The sequence below is a fragment of the Hippoglossus hippoglossus genome, chromosome 13 (genome assembly GCF_009819705.1).
Source record: "Hippoglossus hippoglossus isolate fHipHip1 chromosome 13, fHipHip1.pri, whole genome shotgun sequence".
NCBI classification, from domain to species: domain Eukaryota; kingdom Metazoa; phylum Chordata; class Actinopteri; order Pleuronectiformes; family Pleuronectidae; genus Hippoglossus; species Hippoglossus hippoglossus.
In genome coordinates this window covers 9,096,387-9,116,287 of record NC_047163.1, presented here as the reverse complement: position 1 = coordinate 9,116,287, position 19,901 = coordinate 9,096,387, and the positions used below count along the sequence as shown (strand labels likewise).

General features: G+C 41.5%; 1 protein-coding gene across 5 annotated transcripts; it reads left to right on the top strand.

Annotated features, from left to right (window-relative positions):
* The first annotated feature begins 74 nt into the window (after positions 1–74).
* Positions 75–18,591, top strand: LOC117773033 (synaptotagmin-like protein 2). Of its 5 annotated transcripts, none has more exons than XM_034604724.1 (21): positions 75–129; positions 2,182–2,364; positions 4,709–4,860; positions 5,271–5,376; positions 7,382–7,430; positions 7,547–7,649; positions 7,770–8,199; positions 8,274–8,476; positions 9,125–11,482; positions 12,844–12,957; positions 13,039–13,077; positions 13,164–13,258; positions 13,353–13,469; positions 14,553–14,722; positions 15,659–15,761; positions 15,895–16,056; positions 16,239–16,323; positions 16,889–16,991; positions 17,080–17,300; positions 17,452–17,588; positions 17,664–18,591. In XM_034604724.1, the coding sequence occupies exons 2-21, from the start codon at positions 2,204–2,206 to the stop codon at positions 17,742–17,744; spliced, it is 4,989 nt and encodes a 1,662-aa protein (XP_034460615.1). In that variant the 5' UTR covers positions 75–129; positions 2,182–2,203; the 3' UTR covers positions 17,745–18,591. The 5 variants fall into 5 exon arrangements, with proteins under 5 accessions (XP_034460615.1, XP_034460616.1, XP_034460614.1 ...); XM_034604725.1 differs by having other exon boundaries at positions 8,274–8,479; positions 9,128–11,482; positions 17,080–17,285; XM_034604723.1 differs by having other exon boundaries at positions 8,274–8,479; positions 9,128–11,482.
* The last annotated feature ends 1,310 nt before the right edge of the window (positions 18,592–19,901 follow it).

Genomic DNA, 19,901 nt, shown 5'->3' with positions numbered 1-19,901 from the left:
GTGTTTGATGCACATGTCGGTTCCTCCCTGAGGCCCGCCCTCCTCTTCCTCCTCTCCTCTCCTCTTCCTCCTCTCCTGTCTGGAGTCTCCACCAGCGGCAGCAGCAGGAGCAGCGGATCTGTAGAGGAGGTAAAAACAAACTCTTTATTTGATCTTTATTTATTTATCACTGCAGCAAGACTTGAATTAAACAAGTGTCAAAAACATAAGTCAACTAAACCTGAAGACAGTTTTCTCTGAGGCTGCTGAGGAACTATTGTCAGGAGTGGAAACCAGTCAGGATTTATTTCAGAGTTTGCTCACAAAGTTAATCAATCAGGTAATAAGATTTGTTTTCTGCCATATATCACTCATTAACCTTCATTTTTGACAAGCTGTTGTATCCAGAGCGATTTTCTAACTTCTTATCATTTAATTTGGAAACATGAACCAGTTCAGTGTGTTTCCTTTAAAGCCAAATTCTAATGAATCCGTTTGAATTAAGTTTGCTGAAGAGAGAAAAACAACTCGGAGTCGAGGGAACATTTCCAGTCCTCACTTCTCTTCACTTCAGAGTTTGCAGCTGCACAGGGACCTCACATGTCTTCATTTTACTGTTAAAAGTAAAGTGCTGCATCTTGAATAATAATAATATTCATGGTGATAATAATGAATGCTCAGCCTGACAGTTGGTCTGTGAAGCTGTCTGTCATGAAGAGTTCTCATCTGTTGTGTCAGTATAACCAGTTTCCTGAATAAACATGCAAATGGAGCAAACAAGACACATTTTCATAGTTTATGGTGAAGAACTAGATCCTGGACTCAGGACACAAGAAAGATTAACTGTTACTGTTTCTTCCCATGTGAAACGTCAAATTATATTTTTTAGATTTAGTCATTTCAGTGAAATCATGTGAGAAGTAAAAAGCGCAACTGTCTCTTGAGCACCTGACCAAAGACTAATCTGTTTACATTGTAAACTGACACGAGCTAAATAGGTTTGATTAAGAACTGCATTGTATTATTGTATTTTTCCCCACCAGGGAGGTTATAGTTCACTGGCATTTGTTTGTTTGTTAGTTAGCAAACTTACACAAAAGCTTCTGGACGGATTACTATGAAACTTGGTGGAAGGATGTGTTGTTGGACATGGAAGGACACATTCAATTCTAGTGCGGATCCAGGATTGTTTATTTAATTTTCTTTAACATTGTGAGATATAGGGTTTGAGCAGTTTGGTGCAGATCCAAGTAAAAAGCTGCATCTAGTGAACTATAAGGTGGTTTCATAAGTGGACTGTTGGACCTTGAACTCTACTGAGGGTCATGTTGTGTTTTGAAATAATTGAATACATTAAAATTAATGTCCCTCTGAAATATATTGCAGTAGAAGTTCAAATCAACTTAGAATGGATGTATTCAGTTTGTAGCTCAAAGGTTTTGTTTAGGTGGTTTTAAATCCACTCTCACACAGATAATTCACTTATCGCTTCACAACCATTAATGGGACGATCGGAGCTGCTTTTAAGTGTTTCTGGTGTAAATGGAGCTGAGGGCTGCTGCTGCGTGCATTGTCCGTAATCAGAAGCATGTTGTATGGAGGCAGTTGTTCAGTGGTTGTGTAAGAGTTGCATGTTGTGTTTGTTGGTCACATATTTTGGGAAACCACCGACCAATCAACAGTTTATTTTCAGATGCTCTGCGTGTTTTTAAAGGATGGAGTTCTTCCAGAGTTTTTCAAAAAGACCAGTTAACTTATTCTTGTCCTTTTATCGAGAACAAAGATGTAAAATGTGGTAACTTGTGAGCAAAATGTGTATTTTTTGAAAGATAGAAAATTATATTGATATTTTAACATTGTGTGAAAAACTTGTGTCCCACTGGAGACACCATCTTGAATACAATTTTATTTGTATAGCACATTTCAATACAGCCGTTATGTAGTGATTCACAAAGAGGACAAAGGAAAAACAAGAATACGAAATATCAAAGACTTCAAACAAAATCATACAGACCATAAAATGTCATTTAAAATCAAAGACAGCGAATTATATGATACAAAATAGTACAACATCATTTAAAAGTAATGGCCAAAGAAAAGGATAAAAGAAAACATATGTTAAGAGTCCCTTTGTGAGGGACTGGTCTCCAATAGCAACATACCTGTTGTTTAGTGAATTTGCCTGATGTGTTTGTTTAACAGTAGCCACAGAAACATCTGGTGGATGATTCCTGCTGCCGAGCGTTTCCACATCCGGCCGGTGAACGAAGCAGGAGGCAGAGCCATGATCGACCTCAGCCACCTGACGGAGGAGGAGCAGGGGAAGATAATGACGGTGCTGAGGCGGGACGCCGACCTGAAGCAGGCCGAGGAGGAAAGAATCAGGTGGAAAAATACGCGTCTCCTGCAGTTCACAATCACATTCTGAAAACTCATCAATCGTTACTTTACATGAGTTGAAATGTTATTGCCAACATTAAAGCTAATGTTATGTTATTCAGCTAATGTCATTCTAGTGATTCAATAAGAGCTCTGAAGTCTTTCCATTGCTCGTCCTGTGAGAGGAGGCCTTTGTTGGACAGTAAACATGCAGCTGAAAATTACGCTTGTCGGGCCCTAATGGACTAACGGGATAACAGCATTGCAGGATACACAGTTTGCCTCCAGTCGCTGGGAAGCCTCAGTGTGAGCTGTGCAATTAGATTTAAGCCAAGTTGAAGTCCACACACTGAGAGGAGGATCATGCTGCTGTGACGGACAGGAATAGAAACGCTGAGAGGCGTGATGGCGAGACACCTCACCTGAGAAGAGAGAAAGGCACAGAGAGGACATACGGCCTCTAATGAAACCACGCTTGCATTCATTACCTCCAGAGTTTTATCTTTTGGATCAAAATTGCACAAACCGATAAATATCTCCAAAAGAGCCAAGATCCATGAATTATTCTCTGAGAAATCAGGGAAAATCAGGGAAAACTCCCTGTTTCTCAATGTTAAAGAAAGTGAACTTCCTGGATCTGCCCCCTGATCCGGATCTGCACCAAAATATAATAGGTTCAGTCCTGACCTTTACCCAGATAGCAAACGGATGTGGGCCACTTCAGGCAATAATGCGGCGCTAATGGCCTTTTTTTGTGACCTGGACAAAATGAATGTGAGCCTCAAGTTGCCCCCTTGTGAAATAGCAAATCTGGGGGGGAAAGACTTGTGGGCGCTGCATCCTTGAAGCTGCTCCTGAGCTTTTCATTGAACTTTAGGGAGGAGTCAGACATTCCTCACGCTGTATGTTCAGGGCACAGAAACAAACAAACAGATCTTTTCTGACTTCTCTCCCACGAGCTTCACGTCTTCGTTCCCCTTCACAAAGCATTTAAACGAACAAAAAACTAGACAAAAAGTCCTCTTTGAAGATGTTTTAAATTTCACTTGCAAGAGTCAAGAATGTCCTGAAACAATGTGCTTTTCATTGTGACTTTAATAGAATTGGCCGAGCAGACTTTTTTATCAGCGGGAGGCTGAATGCTCGCTGTGTCCCGGCTGCTCTACTGTAAAAGGATTAAATCCAGCAGCCTGTAATAATGTGCTGCCCTTTTTCCACATGACCATTGTGGAGCAACGTCGAGAGGGAAGATGAGCCGCAGTGATCATCTCACAGGGTTTTTTGTTTTCCTCTCTGATTCAATTTGAACTTGATGGAAATGTTTTCCGAATTCCTTCCTTTAGATGGATCATGTGCAAGTGTTTCATGAAGCTGATAAAGTGGTTGAGCAGGAGACAAATATATTGCAGAATCATTTTTAAATGCGGTAATGAACATTGTAAGAGAAGAAGAGAGAATCGGGACAATAATATCAACAATCATTGAACAGAGTGAGACTGAATATTGTCGGCTTGTCTGTCTGTCTCGTTCATGTCTGAGTGATGGTCTTCAAATTTGGTCAAAAAACGTTCACTTGGACTCGTGGATTAAGTGATAAGTGGTCAAAGGTCAAAGGTGAAGGTCACAGTGGCCTCACACAACATGTTTTTGGCCTCTTGAAGATGGTATCTCAGGTTTGACTTCAGGGAATTGTCCGTCTGTACGTCTCATTCTCGTGAACGCGATATCTAAAGAAGACCTTGAGGGAATTTACAAGTACCAATGTTCAGTTGGACTCTCAGATTAATTGATTAGATCAGGGTGGTCAAAGGTCAAGGTCACGCAGTGGTCACATGAATTCAAAAATGGACTTATTAGACTTCAGAGCTCAAAGGTCAAAAGTCACTGTGTCTGGAAAGAAAACCTACATAGACTGAAACAGCTCTAGGGGGGGGGGGGGGGCGTACAACCACCAGGCCACAATTCTACTTTCAAACCTAAATTTTAAAGACAAGTATCTCCATTTGAGGAGAAACCAACTTGTCCTTGTGGCGTGAACTTCAAAACACCCATGTGGAAGCTCGTCTCCTCTTTGTTCGACCCTGGATTTAAATTTCACCTGATATTCGGAGATTAGTGCCACTCAGTCTGATTTGAAACGGTGTCAGGTTCTCCATTCAGTGCAGTTTAAAGCGCTGTCTTGTAGTTGTTCCCTGACAATAGAGCGCGTCCTTGTGTCTGCGGGGACAGAGGAACAATGACCGTTTGTGTTTTTTTACATCTTTCATTCGGAATGAAGTGACACTTAGCTGGGATAAATCTGGTGCATGAAAGAACAATACATTACTTGTTTCCTTTGTTTCTCCAACAGGAAGCTGGAGAAAATACTGAGCAGCGGGTCGCAGTCAGAAGGGAAGATGAAGTATTTGACCGGAGAGTGGTTCTACGAGGCCAAGAGCCGCAGACACATGGACAAGATCCATGGCTCGGAAATCATCCTGGCCTCCATGAAACCGAGGAGAGGTGTGTTTATTTTCTGATCAAGGAAATAATCTCCGTGTGTGACCTCAGCGCTCGAGGTTCAGTAACAAGCGTTGTTTTCTACCTGTTCTCCTGCAGCAGGTAATATTTTTCTTGATCCCACGGATGTTTGGTTTGTGCTCGGAGGGATAAAATGTTGCCTGTTGAAAAAGAACAAAGCTTAAATTTGACCTTCTCTGAGACTGAACTGATGCCCAGACAGTGGCCTTACAGCAGAGAATAAAAGAAGTTTGTGAAAATACTACATTTGAATGCTGGTTTCATCCACGCTTTTACATTTTACCCTTTTGCAGCAGAACGTTTTCAGCAGTGGGATCATAAAAACAACCCAGTGCTGGATAACAGGTGGAAAAAAAACAACATTTCATATTTCATCGTTCTTTCTGTTGCAGACGGGTCTCTCAGATTTGAAAAATCCAAACCACCCAGCAGTCGAAGCTCCATCGCGCCGCCTAAACCCAGCAGGTGTTTGGAGGCGTTGCAGCCAAAGGCGATAAAGTACATAATCATTTCTGTCTCGTACATTCGTAGATTCACTGTCTGATTATAAGCTCCTCATTTTCCCATTTGCATGTTCATGCTTAGCCACATTTCAGGCTTTGTTCACAGAAATGTCAGGTTTGGAGACTTCATGAGGTGGCGAGTCACATTTTCTCCTTTGGACTGACACATATCTAACCACATTTAATTAACTCTTAAATGTGGTTTTATGCTTTTGAATCTGTAAAAAAACGTTTTCAGACATGAACTCCGGAAAATGTCCCGAAATTGCCGACCGTAGCAGGAGATTGTCCAGGTAGATACAACCCTTCTGGAAAATGTTCAGGAAAAGGTCTGGACTTCAGAAAGCAGCGTTAGTGAGCACTTGAATCACAAGTTGTTCCCTGACTGAGCTTTTAAAATCCCACAGTCTCACGCAGACTTTATCCATTTCCTGTCCGTCGACCTTAAAACTTCCCCTACAAAGCACCGGCTCTCAGCACGTTGAATAATTCAGTTTAAGATACAGGAGCAGCTCCCTCGCTCTCTTCCTCCTCGGTCTTCCAGTGTGTGTGCAGTGTGCAGTGTCTTGTGACTCAGCCTGTGTAAACATAGGTGGTGCTCACTGGGAATATGTCTGTTTTATAGCCCGGCAGCTGCAGCTAAGGTTGTGTGTGTGCAGGATACACACTGACACATGAAGGGAAAACAAATCAACAGTTTAATTCCACAGAGGCTTAATTACTCTGAGTGAGAAGTGACTACTGATGTCAGTGTCGAGTCCTAAGTATCAGGATGTTATTATCCTCTGGTGGTTTTTTTGATTGAATTGTTTTTTTTATGATACTTTTAATGATATTTATGATGTTTTATATTGTGACCAGAGACATTATGTTTTTGGCTTGTCCATCTGTCGCATTCTTGTGAACACGTAAGGAAATGTATTCAAATTAGGTCCAAATGTTTAGTTGGATGAACTGAATTTGGTGTTCAGAGGTCAAGGTCACTGTAACCTTGACCTATGAATCCAACATCCCAGGAACACCTTGAGGTATTTTTCAGTTGGACTCAAAGATAAATAAAGGATCAAGGTCGCTGGGACCACACGAAACCCTTTTTGCCTTGTGAACGCGTTATCTTAAGAACGCCTCGAGATGATTCTTTCAAATTTGGTACAGACGTTCACGTAGACTCACAGATTCACTGGTTAGATTTGTGTGGTCAAGGATCAAGGATCAAAAAACACCTTTCTGGCCTCTTGAACATGAAATCTCAAGTCTGCGTTTAGGGAATGTCTTCAAATTCCGTCCCCCTGGACTCAAAGGTGAACTGATTAGATTCCAGAGGTCAGAGTTCAAGGTCACCGTGACCTGATAACATGTATTTAGACTGAAACTGTACTGGTAAGAGGAGGCATAAAATTGTAGTTTATCGGTAATTATAGTTAGAGAGTAACTTGACTTAGCCAGAGGAGGATGTTCTCTCTGAGACTAAAACTTGGCAAACAACACACAATGGATGTGTCTGTGTTCAGTGACTTGGTGCCATAGCTGGAACAGTTAATACCCTTTTTAACAGTATGGTCAATATTTGCTTTGGCCGAGCTCCTGTACTTTGTGTGGAGGGCTGTAAATCCTAAACACACAAAAGACCCAAGAATGTCGTTGCATAAACTGTTTGCAGTCTGATAACAAGAGATTCCACCGTGAAATTCCTTTGTTTTTAATGCATCAAATGTTTTTTTTAAATGCAACCCCTAAATATATGTTTTTAATCTTGTTATTCAGCCACTAAACATAAGGTATTGTGACTTTAGTTTTCTCTCTTGCCCTTTGAGTTGATTGGATTGATGCAGTTATTTACGGGCGAGCAGGCTTCAGTCATGCACACGCGTGTACATCAGAGCAGCAGACACATACCATTAAAAGGATCTTTATCTGTGTGACCTCACCTGGTGATCACTCGTGTCTGTTTTTCTTTTAAATGTACTTTTATCCTCCAAACATTTCATCTTTTCCTCCAGTGATGCTGAAAAGGAGAATCTGAATTCAGCACTCCGCTCCCCGAGAACAGTAGGTGTTTGTGTTACTAAGCAGATTTTCTCAGTTCATTTTTCCTTTTCCATGATTCAGTCAGATATTTCAGCCATTGTAATGTAAAACGATGACTATATTCATTTTCCTTCCAGCCAAGGCACAACCCTTTCAACTGTACATCTTTTATCGTGGTTGAGCCACCTGAAAGTAATAATGACATGTCGAGCAGTCGGGACCAGGACTCATCTGAGACAGGTTGGAATTGAATTTTATAACAGATGAACACATTTGTGAGGCTACGACATTTGGAATATACTAAAAATTAATCTATAATGGCACAATGCCTCTGTTATCTTTCTACTGTGTTTCCCTCAGAGCTCATATCTCCTCGGAAGAGTCGCCATGGGGACGAGGCCAGTCAGACTTCAGGGGGCTCCATCATATCAGAGAGCTCCTCTGCAGGTTTCAAACCGGTGCCAAAGAAGAGGACGTTTCTCTCGAGACATTCCAGCAGCCAGTTAGAGAGCACTGGCCCTGGTTTGGACGCTCAGGGAGGGTCTTCGGGGATCGTTCCTGCTCCAAGACGAAGCCTCCAGCGCGGGTCCAGCGGGAGCTCGAACCAGTCGTATCCGAAGAGTCAAGAGGAAATGCCCCAGGGGAGTGCAGTTCCAGTGTTTAACCAGGTGTCTCAGCCATCCAGCTCTGCAGACGAGACTTCCCAGCAGCCACTGTGTGACGTTTCGCAGGTTTCCTCTAATTCCAGCCTAGAGAGGGACAGACGCCCACCATCTATAACCAGAGACAGGTCCGTGGATGAATCCTTCACCTTGTACCCAAATCTTTAATTAAAACTCATTAAAAGTGCCTGTGTGATTTCAGACTGACCACATTCATCAGAGGTGACGTGGCCCCTGAGAGAGAAACCCGGCAGAGGAGCGATGACGGAGACCATCAGACCCGTAGAGAACTCGCAGGGGGGAATACTGTCGTCCTGCACACCAGCAGCATCCAGGGCTCGGACAGAGAAATCAACAGCAGCGAGGGAACGAGGCCGGAGGAGCTGAGTTTCACCCGAAGTATTGTGGGTAAGTTCAGTAAAAGAATACGATTTTATGAACTATAGTAGGGAAGGAAAATTATATAGGAATGTATATGATAAATAATAATAATTTAGTGCATTTTTGTTTTGTTATTCCTTTAATTATCTGGAATAAAATCACCCTAAGAAAAATCAGCAAGACTTATGTTGAGACCCTAACCCTCAAGTGTGTATTGTCATATTGTGCACGAATATCTGAGTGGAAATGACCAGGTCTTATTCTCCAAAAGTGCTAAAACTTTAATAAACTAATTTTAACACAAAATCCTACGTATTGGAACCGAGAAGATGGCCGATGGAAACAAGGGCAACCATGACACTGTGACGCACCCATGAGCAGTAATGTATTGCGGTGCTCATAAGGTAACAGTAGTGGAAACACTGAGTCATATAATACACTTTTATTAGGGTAGAGCTGTATTCACTGCATCCAAAGTAGATCCAGAGCTGAAGGTGTAAGATTCATTGGGTGTAGACAGATGCAGCCAAGATTACGGTGGTGTGCCAGTTTGTCTATGAGCTGCTACTTGTGTTTTTTTGATAAAATGAGTCACCAAACTGATTGTGTTCGACCGACAGAACTTTCTGATTATAATCAGACACTCAATTTTCTTTCCACACCTTCCTTTTCCAGATGCAGAGCCTCCTATATCGTATGATCTCAACTTCATCGATAAAACTGATAAGCAAACAATGAAGAAATCCAGTCAGAAACACGCGTTCAAGTTATCCACTCAGGCGACCAGTCCCACCAGTGATGAGGACTCCATTGCGAAGGTGCTGGACTGGTTCAGCCGCAGCGTCGACAGCAGTGATTTGCTGAGTACAGACGACCGCACAGAAACCACAAAGAGCTCAGACAAACATGTAGAAATCAGCAAATTAAGAAGTGAAGATACAACAGAGAGAACGAAGGACGCTCTTGAAACGCAGAGAGGTCACTTACAAAGGCAGATTAATGAGGCCAAGGAGTTTCGAGCCACTGACAGAGCAGGCAAGACGGAGTTGAGTGAAACACAAGAGGAGGAGCAGAGGGACAACGGGGAAAGAATGCGGTCACAGGAAGTGAAACATAATGACGATGAAAGCCAACCACTAAAAATCTCTCATCTGAAGTCATTCTGGGAGAAAAGCAACATGGGCCCGAAAATACTTTCAATCACGCCAAGCGACGAAGGACAAAAACTTGTTTATCTCTCGGCTGAGAAAGAGGAGGAGAACGTGAACAAACCCCACACAGCGTCCGACACGCCATCTGCTCCTGGAATATACGGGAGGGGGATTTATGATAAGTACGCCTCGAAGCATGGGGACGAGAGAGAGAAGAAAGATGTCGCAGACAATGTTCACTTGAATAATAACCAGCAGGACCGTACTTTATCTCAAAGGAATAATAATGACCCAACATATAACTCTGATTATTTTAAGTTGCTATCCAGCCCCCAAGCAGCTGACAGAGGAGGCTCAGACACTGAGATTTTAACCCGACTCAGTCCGCAGCCAAGGACAGACTCCAGACTGAGTTCAGAGTCTGAGAGCATCTCTCCATTCAAACTAAATTCACAGCCCGACAGTTTTTTCCATTCAAGAGAAACCCCTCTGCAGAAAGTGCTGTCGAAACCTGACTACAAGCAAGGTGGCAATGATCATAAAGCACAACTTGGAAGAGGCTCGAGTGAAGAAGTGAAAAGGAGGGACAGTGAAGATAAGAACATGCAATCGAACATCTCTCCAAAAAGAAAAGAGGATGTGTCCAATAAAGACAAAACTAACAGACAAGGTTTATCACATCAGGAAAGTACAGCAGAGAGGATCAAGCAGCTCAAATCTTTCTGGGAGCAGGAGAGGAACAAGCCCATTTTCTACACCGGCATGTCTAAATCTCCTGGGGAAGGTAAACCCACTCGTGGTGCAAATCAACTAAATAAAAGATTTACAAAGTCGGAGTTTGATCTGAGGTTAGTTGGAAGTAATTCAGGCAGCGATGACGAAGATAGACAGAATTTGACTCTGCCTTCTTTGAATCAAAGGATAGATAAGTTGTCGCCGAGCCTCAGCGCGAGCCGATCGCAGTTCAACAATCTCCGCGATTTCTGGGGTGATCCCGCGTCAGATACGAAAGGATCGATAATCTGCGACAAACCCAAAAGCCCCAAAAGGAAAGAGCCAGTAAGCGCCCAGTTTCCATCTCAGGAGTTTAAGAGCAGCGATGCCGAGATTTGCCGTTTGTCTGCAGCTGTCGAGAAAACGAGACCGGCTGCCATGAAGTCATCTCCGCAGGACCGATCCAAGTCGCCACATGATAGACAGATGGGGTCGGGGGCAAGAGCTCTGATCGACAGCAAAAACAACCTGTCCAATTATACGACAGCTGAGTCCAAAAGAGGCTCCAAGGACTCTGGTCGGGAGGAGAAATCCTCGAAACCACAAAGCAGCACAGGAAAAGAACCTCGGTCTCCAAAGAGCAGGAAAGACACCTTTAGCAAGTCCAGCGGTCGTGGAAATTCTATGCGTCGCGCCACCAGCATGTTCACGCTGAGTGCTCCTGACCAAAAAGACCACGTCCAGGTGAAAATGGATGTAAGCCCCGTCCACTCCCAGAGCAGGAAGCAAAGGCAGAACACTGAAAAAGGGGCCATGCCGAGGAGATTTTCAGAGGGAATCGACACTATGACTCCACGTGCACGGGCGTTTGTTCCCAGAGACTACCGGCACTACCTGGGCATGACGGACAAGACCAGCGTCCACACCTCACTCGCCCCGGCTGTGAAGAGCGAGGGCTCAGAGGGAAAATCTAGGTATGACTTTGACCTGAGCGGTCCAGTGAGAGCCAGCACCCCGGTGAGTTCAGAGGAGCGCTACGGCAGGAAGGGCAGCAAGACGAGTCAGCGCCCCCTGTGGGCAAACTACAGCAGCTCGGAGACTGGCCCAGAGTCGTCTATGAGCAGCACGTCCGAAACCTGGTCCACCTCCAGGAACAGTTCAAACCGTGAGCACCAACTTATTTTTTTACAGTGTAAAATGAATAATAATAATTTTATGTCAACATGCTACATTAACCAGCTAATATATAATATATCATCAGTTCAGTCACAAAGTAGGAAAGTACCTCTGCTCAATGTGTTTATGATAAAGTTAATTTTTGACCTTAAATACAAGACATTAAAAAAAATTTTTTAAAGAGAAACCTTGTGTCTTGTGTCCAAAACTATTTCATTTGGTTATTTTTAAGATATTTGAATGAAGAACGACAATAAATCTGATTACCCTAAAATGAAGTAAAAGCAAATCAGGAGTAAATCAGGAGTAAATGTGAAAACAAGATGACGTCAAACACTAAAGAACATTCAGAGACTGTTTTGGGATTTACATAATCCTCTAAATGCATAGTCACAGAAACATCCTTATCACATTGGATTGTATCCAGCTGTATCCTTCATATCACGTCCGCGTCAGTGTCTGTGTTGGCAGGAGTAGATTTCTGTAAACAGTGCGTGTGCCTGCAGTCAACTGCCTGTGTTTGGTTTGTGGGCTGGGCTCTGAATTTTCTACACCACAGAGAAATATAAACATTTCACCAAAACGTCAGCAGTTTCACAACGTCTTTCCTTCAAAGTCGTTGAAGTATTTTACTGAGTATTTATTTTGTGCAGCATTTTATGCCGTGGTGGCTGTTGCTTTTTTCATTTTTATCAAAATCCAAAATGTACCTATGATATCTGGCATGATTTATATATCCAGCTGAAGATGTGTCATGACCATAACTAATTAAAAACAAATTTATCTGAAACATGAAGAATTCAACATACACACAACTGCCTCAACCATCTTGGAGAAATCTTTGATGCATATTTTGAGTTTTTAGTTTGGGTAACTGTATGTCTCATTCACTAACATGGAGGAGGCAGGGTTTATGACCTATACTGCAGCCAGCCACCAGGGGGCGATGGAGATGCTTTGGCTTGACTTTTGGGGAGAAGACATGTCATCCATCTTTATATACAGGCTGCTTATTCTGCAACCATATGTCTCAATTATTCTGATGCATCCCTCTGCTGCCACCTGTTGGGTGGTGGTGTGTAGGGAACAACCTCCTATTGCTTGTGTTAAATTTGATCAAATGTACAAATCTTAATAAGTCTATGAGCAAAGATTCTTTTGATCCAGATCGAAGGGGGTCTAGTGCCCTCTACTGTCCAGCCACTATTCATTTCATGTTGGCAAAAGTAGACACGTCAGTAAAACAATGTATAATCTTGCCCTTGGCCAAAAACACTGTCTATCATTGTTTTTTACATCAGCTAATTGTAGCAAACAAACCCAGTAAATCCAGCCTGTTTCTTCCCGCAGGTGAAAATGACGATGAAACCCAAGACCCTGTCCGGAAAGCGTTGAGGCGAGCAGAAGCACGGCCGAAGAATCTGGCTAAAAGTATAGAGGACATGACGACATGTTTATCTCCACGTGAGCTTGTCTTCCAAATCGATAATTTCCCCAAATGTGCTGATGACTCTCGAGTGACATAGATTTACATGTTTCTCACAGGGCAAGATTCAACTGTTGACCTCAGACGCATCAGTGATGGTGAAAAATGGCCCTAAATGATTTCATGCCTGAGATGTTTGCTCCCGGCAGTCTAGTCAAGATACTTTATATTTCTCTCTCTTCAGTTTCAACCATCCCGTCACCGTCCTCATCCTTATACGCGGATCCCGACCACCTGAAGAAGATGAGCAAATCGGTTCCTTCGTTCTTACAGAAGGAGGTAAAACCAAACGTTCACCTTTCAGTCCTGTAGGTCAAAGCCCGCTCTGCCTCCCCGTGCACGCAGCTTTCTGTGCCTGCTGTGTGTGTTGCAGGGCGCTGACAGGGACGCTGACTCCACCTGTGAGGACAGCTACCAGCGAGGAAGACTAATGAAGGGCAGCTCGATGACTAACCTCACCGGCTCCTCTGGCATGACGTCTATGTCGACTGTATGTTCACACCCGGCAGCATGCGTCACTAACCCTTTAGCAAGCTTCACGTGAAGACACTCCTCTCTTATCCTGCTCTGCTTGTTGTCTTCTCATCGTTAATTGTGACTGACATCAACCTGCTACTAATTTTTGTTAGTAGACAAAACGTGTGTCTCTATGTTATGGTATCGGCACTAGCTCTATTCAGAACAGTCCTGGAGTAAATCAAGATGTACATTTGCAAAACCAGCCAGTTTGTTCTTTTCTCTTTCTCAAAACCAAAGAAATTCAGTTTGAAAACACCCCAGTTAAAGACATAGACTATAAATAAAGATGGACGACATTTGGGACCAGAGTTTGCACAGCAGCGATCAAGGAGTGGAGCCGCTGTATTAAGGTCCCGCCCATACAGGTGCTCGACCAATAACAAGTCAGTCTCAGTTGTCAATCATGACATTTCAACCTGTTTTTTTACAGCATCATCATAACTATTTAAAAACAAACTTAGCAGAAACATGAACACTTGGACAGACTTTGGTAGAAAAATTATTTAACAGTGTCGTCCATGTCCCATCCACTAACTTTGGGGACACAGATTTATGACCTGCACTGCAGCCAGCCACCAGGGGGCAATGCATATGTTTTGGCTTCACTTTTGGGGAGCTGTCATGTCCTCCATCATTATACAGTCTATGGCTAAAACAAATCTTTTCTTGAATGCCTTTTCATTTAATTTTAATTTTTCATTTTATTTAAAAAAAGGGACAGTGTACATTAATTGATATGAGCACAATGGTTCATATAAATATACCAGAGTTAGCCAAGTTTCAGGGTAATTTTCTTCTGCAGTTCTTGGCAGGTTGATGTTAAAAAGAGAACAGACAAATAGAAAACAAACAAGCAGACAACAAATTAACAGCTAGCACGTAGACAAACACAAAGCACAGCCAGTTAATATAACAATAATAGACTATGAACAGACTGTAATGTGTATAATAGCTCCAAGAGCCAGATTTCAATTTTCACAAATTGTTAGATAAAAAGTATTTCTGCAGTGATAACAAACTAAAATGTCGGGTTGCTTGATTGTGTGTGCTCCAGCTGAGTGGCAGCGTTATGACCATGTACAACGCAGACTTCGGGAATGTGGAGGTTCAGGGAAATATCCAGTTTTCCATCAACTACGTTCAGAAGCTCCGAGAGTTTCACATCTTTGTGGCCAAGTGCCGAGACCTGGCTGCCGTCGACCCGAAGAGGGGGCGCTCGGATCCGTGAGTAATGTAGCTCAAAATCATTGAGAGCAAGTTCTCCAATAAACGTTTTCATATTTTATGTAGAGTTCATTTTCTTTAAACCGACGACCTGAAGGAAAACACAGGGACAGAATTCAAACACAGGAGGGGAAGCTGCACACTCATTACTCCACCACAGTCTTCGTTTGTTTTGTTTTTCTGTTAGATAGCAAGATTACGCAAAATGTACTGGACGGATTACCACAAAACTTGGTGGAAGGATGCAGTATCGGTCAGGAAAGCACCCATTACATTTTGGCGCATGTAGTATTTTCTTTAACATTGTGAGATGAGGCGTTTTTCAACAATTTCAATGATTTCTCTGATATTTATGAGTATGTGCAATTTGGTTCAGATCCATAAATCCGTAGGAACTCTACTTAGTGCCATTCTAGTTTTTATTTTAACTCTGGGCTGTTTTGGCCATCTTTTGATTTTGCCTTTATACACCACATAAAAATGTTTACCTTTATAAATGCTTGGTATCTATTTTTTCAGACGAATGAAGAGGAACTCACAGGACAATATGTTTTGAAGAGATAATCAATAAAGGAGCCACTGCTACAATCCAATCCAATTGATGATGTTGTATCAAAACTGAGCCACACATCATAATCATCATTGCATTATTTGTTTGTATTTGGATGTACTTGCTGATAAATTACAAAACAGAAAGGAGGTTTACTTTAAATTCAGATAATGATTCTTTCTGTCATATTGATATATCTACTATATAACTGAAATTATGTTGTGAAAAGTGTACAGGCTATTGAAAGGATGTTAGAAATAATTAGTAATTTATTTTAGTTTACCAGTTTTTGGCACTTGAAAAATAAAAATATAATTTTGGCTTCTAACTCTTAATTATACTGTAGATCTCTGGTGTGTTATAGTTGTTTTGTTTTTGTCTTTAAGGTATGTCAAAAGCTACCTGGTACCTGACAAATCAAATCTGGGAAAGAGGAAAACATCTGTGAAAAAGAAGACGTTAAATCCGACGTTCAACGAGATCCTCAGAGTAAGAATTAGAGCGGATTCGATGCCACTTGTACTAAACAGACACTGAGACTTTCTCACGCTGTCATTTTTAATACTTGGCACGGACGACAGTCAGCAAACAAAAAGCTTCTCCCTCTTCTCTGTCCTCACAGTATCGTGTTCGCATGGAGTACCTCAGGACTCAGACGCTCATTCTCTCCGTTTGGCATAACGACACGTTTGGCAGAAACAGCTTCCTCGGCGAGGTCGACATCGACTTCTCCAAGTGGGACTTTGACCACACCCAGATGAACGACTTAGTCCTGAAAGCCAGGGTAAGAAGAAACACACACACACAGGTCCCGCTTTCCACTGTACTTGTTTTATGATCAAATAACAGCAGTTTATCTTAGAATGTGGTTTGTCTGTTGAGCTGACTCCACTGGATCACATGCGCTGTATTTGTTTTATAACCTGTGGACAGAGGACTTAAGCAGCTATTTATTTAACGTTGCAGACTACACCCACTGTACCAGCAGCAAATGGGAAAGGAGAGATGAGACTAGCCATACGGTTCCTGCCACAGGTCACCCACAGTGAAGGTCTGTACACAGTCTCATGCGACTTTCAGACGTGCACTGACCTCCGGACATTCTCTATCCGAATCAGTTGCTCCAGACGTTCTACGGTGATTTTCCTGTCAGTCCCCCTAGTAAAAAATCCAGAAAAACCAGTGGGTCTGTTGATGATGTTTCTAACAACGGATGAAAAACTGAAAAAGAATAGAAATGTCACATTCTTCTTCATATGTAAAGTCAAAGTTCACTTCTGAAATTTTTTTTTTTGAGATCACTGTTTTGATGAGTGAATTGATTTGGTGGTGTTTTTAAAACTCTATTAGTGAAGGACATAACAGATGTTCTATCAACAATATCATTATCTCTTATGTCCTTCACTAATAAACAGAAGAAGTCAGAATTCAGTTATTAAATGACCAGAATATTGTCACGGATTTTTGACTGAGATTTTCCCATAAATCACAAATGTCTGTGAATTAACTATTTATTCCGTAAAATAGTTGTTCTTGATCAGGCAAACATTGTTTTAGCTTCTCAGGACAGAACGATGGCAAGTTCATAAACATTTAGTGTCATTTCTTCTTTAAAGGCGTAACTAAAGACGGTCCCAGCACTGGAGAGGTTCACATTTGGGTGAAAGAATGCAAGAACCTGCCTCTGATCAGGGCGACCATTGACCCATACGTTAAGTGGTAAGTTCACATTCTTCACAAGTAAGAATATGATTTCTAGTTTCCTGCTGTGTCAATCATCATATTTCCTTTTCCCCATCATCTCAAGCTTCATGCTGCCAGACACGAGCAGGAAGAGTCGGCAGAAGACGCGCGTGCTGCGGAGGACTGTGGATCCGGTGTTTAATCACACGATGGTGTACGACGGCATCAGTGAGACTGACCTGTCAGATGCCTGCGTGGAGCTCACCGTTTGGGACCGAGACAGGCTGGCAAGCCACCTGCTCGGGGGAATGAGGCTCGGAGTCGGCTCAGGTATCGGTGGGAAAGGTCTATCCAGTTCTCAAGCATCACATCGTATTATATACATCAACTAAAATAAAGAATATGAAAATAGTTAGGGGCCAAAATCTATGTGAAACACCCTGTAATAAAAACATGTTGTCTCTAAACATACATGTTCTTTCATTTGTCTCTGTAGGGAAAAGTTATGGAGCAGCGGTGGATTGGATGGACTCAACCCCCTATGAGGTGGCCATGTGGGAGCGCATGATGGCGTCCCCTGATGAATGGGTGGAGGATGTACTCCCGCTGCGAATGGTGAACTCGGCTTTCAAATAAGCTACAGCGCAAAGACAGTGTATCTGACAAAGATACAAAACCCAGTAAATGAGTTGGTGTAAAGTTCCAGTGCACGGATTTAAATGCAGCCAGAAAAAATCTGATGAAATAATGACTGGAGTGACAATTTGGGAATCAACCACGTGGTTATAATGTAACCTGTGGTGCCACCACCAGCTCTGCCGTTCCAAATGCTTTCTGATCTGTGTTCATGCTCGAGTTGTTCCAGGAAAACACATATTGGTACATGTTGTGACCTTTTTAAATGTTTTAGAACATGAATGTCACTGGTCATAAAAACAACCTGGAGGGGAAATGTAATGGAGAAACCAAATATTGATCATGCCGCAATAAAACCCATTAAAACGTTTAAAAACTGACTTATGTCTAACAAAGGTGACAAATTACAAAAAACTAATATCTTTAAAGTCAATATTAAGACTCTGAGTGGTCGCAGTTTGCTTTTTGTAAGATAAGAAATATAAAGTAAGTTAAGAAATGTGACGGCAAACAATAAAAAAATATTATTTATTGAAACTTCTCAAGGAATAACCCTCAAAATCCACATTAATGAGGATCTCAAATATTCAGCTCATTTCAGTTCAGTTTTCATACATTTAAATCAAATCAGTCTTTACATTTCAGAACTCAGTATTTATTTCCTCTGATATTTCTTATTGTTTTAATCCCAGCTCTGCGTAATATTATATCTATTAAACTGTAAATCTCCTTAATTTCCATATGTCCTTTGTTAATTAATACTAAACCACTGGGTCATGTATTTTTGTTGCACTGGACCTTTAAGAAACCAACCCTCAGAGTAGTTTATCTGTCACCACTCATAGCATCTGCTCACTGAAAAGTCTTCATCTTCTTATTTCTCACACTAACACACATTTTGACAGTATTGTTCTAAATGTGATTTGAATTTGACAGCATATCTGACGCACGATGAGTTATTGCACTTAAATGTATGAACCATTAAAGAAATTCAATACAGGACGACTTTCACAAAGTCTTTTTTACTGATCTGCAAATTCTGATGAGCTCAAATATTTTACAATCATCAATCATATCAACATTTATTCAGATGGACTGGCACACGGTTGTGCACAGAGACTGGCGAATCCTACTTTATCATTATGAAACGTGACTTTGATGACGCCCTGACTTTCCCTCTAGCACCACCATGAGGCCAAACATCTCAAAGTCCCTGAGTGAAACATCCTCAAACTTGGGCCACAGAATAAACTGAGTGTGACATGTTATTGATGAAGTGATGTTTTAGGGAGTGTGACAGTTACGAGTCACAGTCGGTAAAACAAAGATACGTCACTGAGTCTGGTAACAAAGCGGAAACTCAGATTTTTGTTCTCCTCAAGTCCGGAGGCCATTATTATGAAGTTTTCCTCTGAGACGCTCCGATGAGCTCCACCTGAGTTTGTTCGTCTCATGCACAGTGAAGTGACAGAGAGACGGGTCGTGTTACTGCACACATCAAAGTACAAGAAGCCTGTTTGGAGTTAAGTGTCAGAGGAAGAGGAAGGTATCATATACTGTGGTTAAATAGGTGAGACTGACACTTTAAAAAGATCATAATAGGTGTTTATGAAGTGACTTGTTCTTGCATAACATCATAACCAGCAGTGAGTTTAACCTACGAGGGCACACAGGTGGATTCCAAGGATATCACTCTAAAAAAAAAATATATATATATATATACAACACAGCATTTAAAGTAATAATAAATATTTAGGAGATACACTTATGATGAAATGAGATTTAGTCGTCAAAAGGCAAACATAGTCACATTACCTCATTTTCTTCACATATCCTTCAAACTGCATAAGAAGCAACATATAAGGACAATAAGTGAATTACTTAAAATATAAATTCATTAAAGAAATACTTGTTAAATGTGACATTGTTCCAAAAAATTTCATTTCAATTTTCATTTGTATTAATGATTTTAAGTATTTCCATTCAGGCATATTAGTGTTGTGATAAATGATGGTGAGAAATGATCAGTTAGTCTTCATTTTGTGTCAGTTTTCCTAATTTCTCTTTTTTATAAAGAACTCCCAAGTCACAAAAATGAACAAATGAACAAATGTTTGGAAAAGTAGATGCCTGCTGAGTTGTTTGTGAACAGAAAGTGTCGGACGTTACGTCCCAGCTTTGCATTATGAGATGAGAAATATGTAAATCATTTAAATACATACTGAAAAAGTTAAGGTGATGCAAATCAGACAGTGTTGTAATGAAATTCTTATTAGAGTCATGAATTGTATGCTAATGTAAAAAAAATCT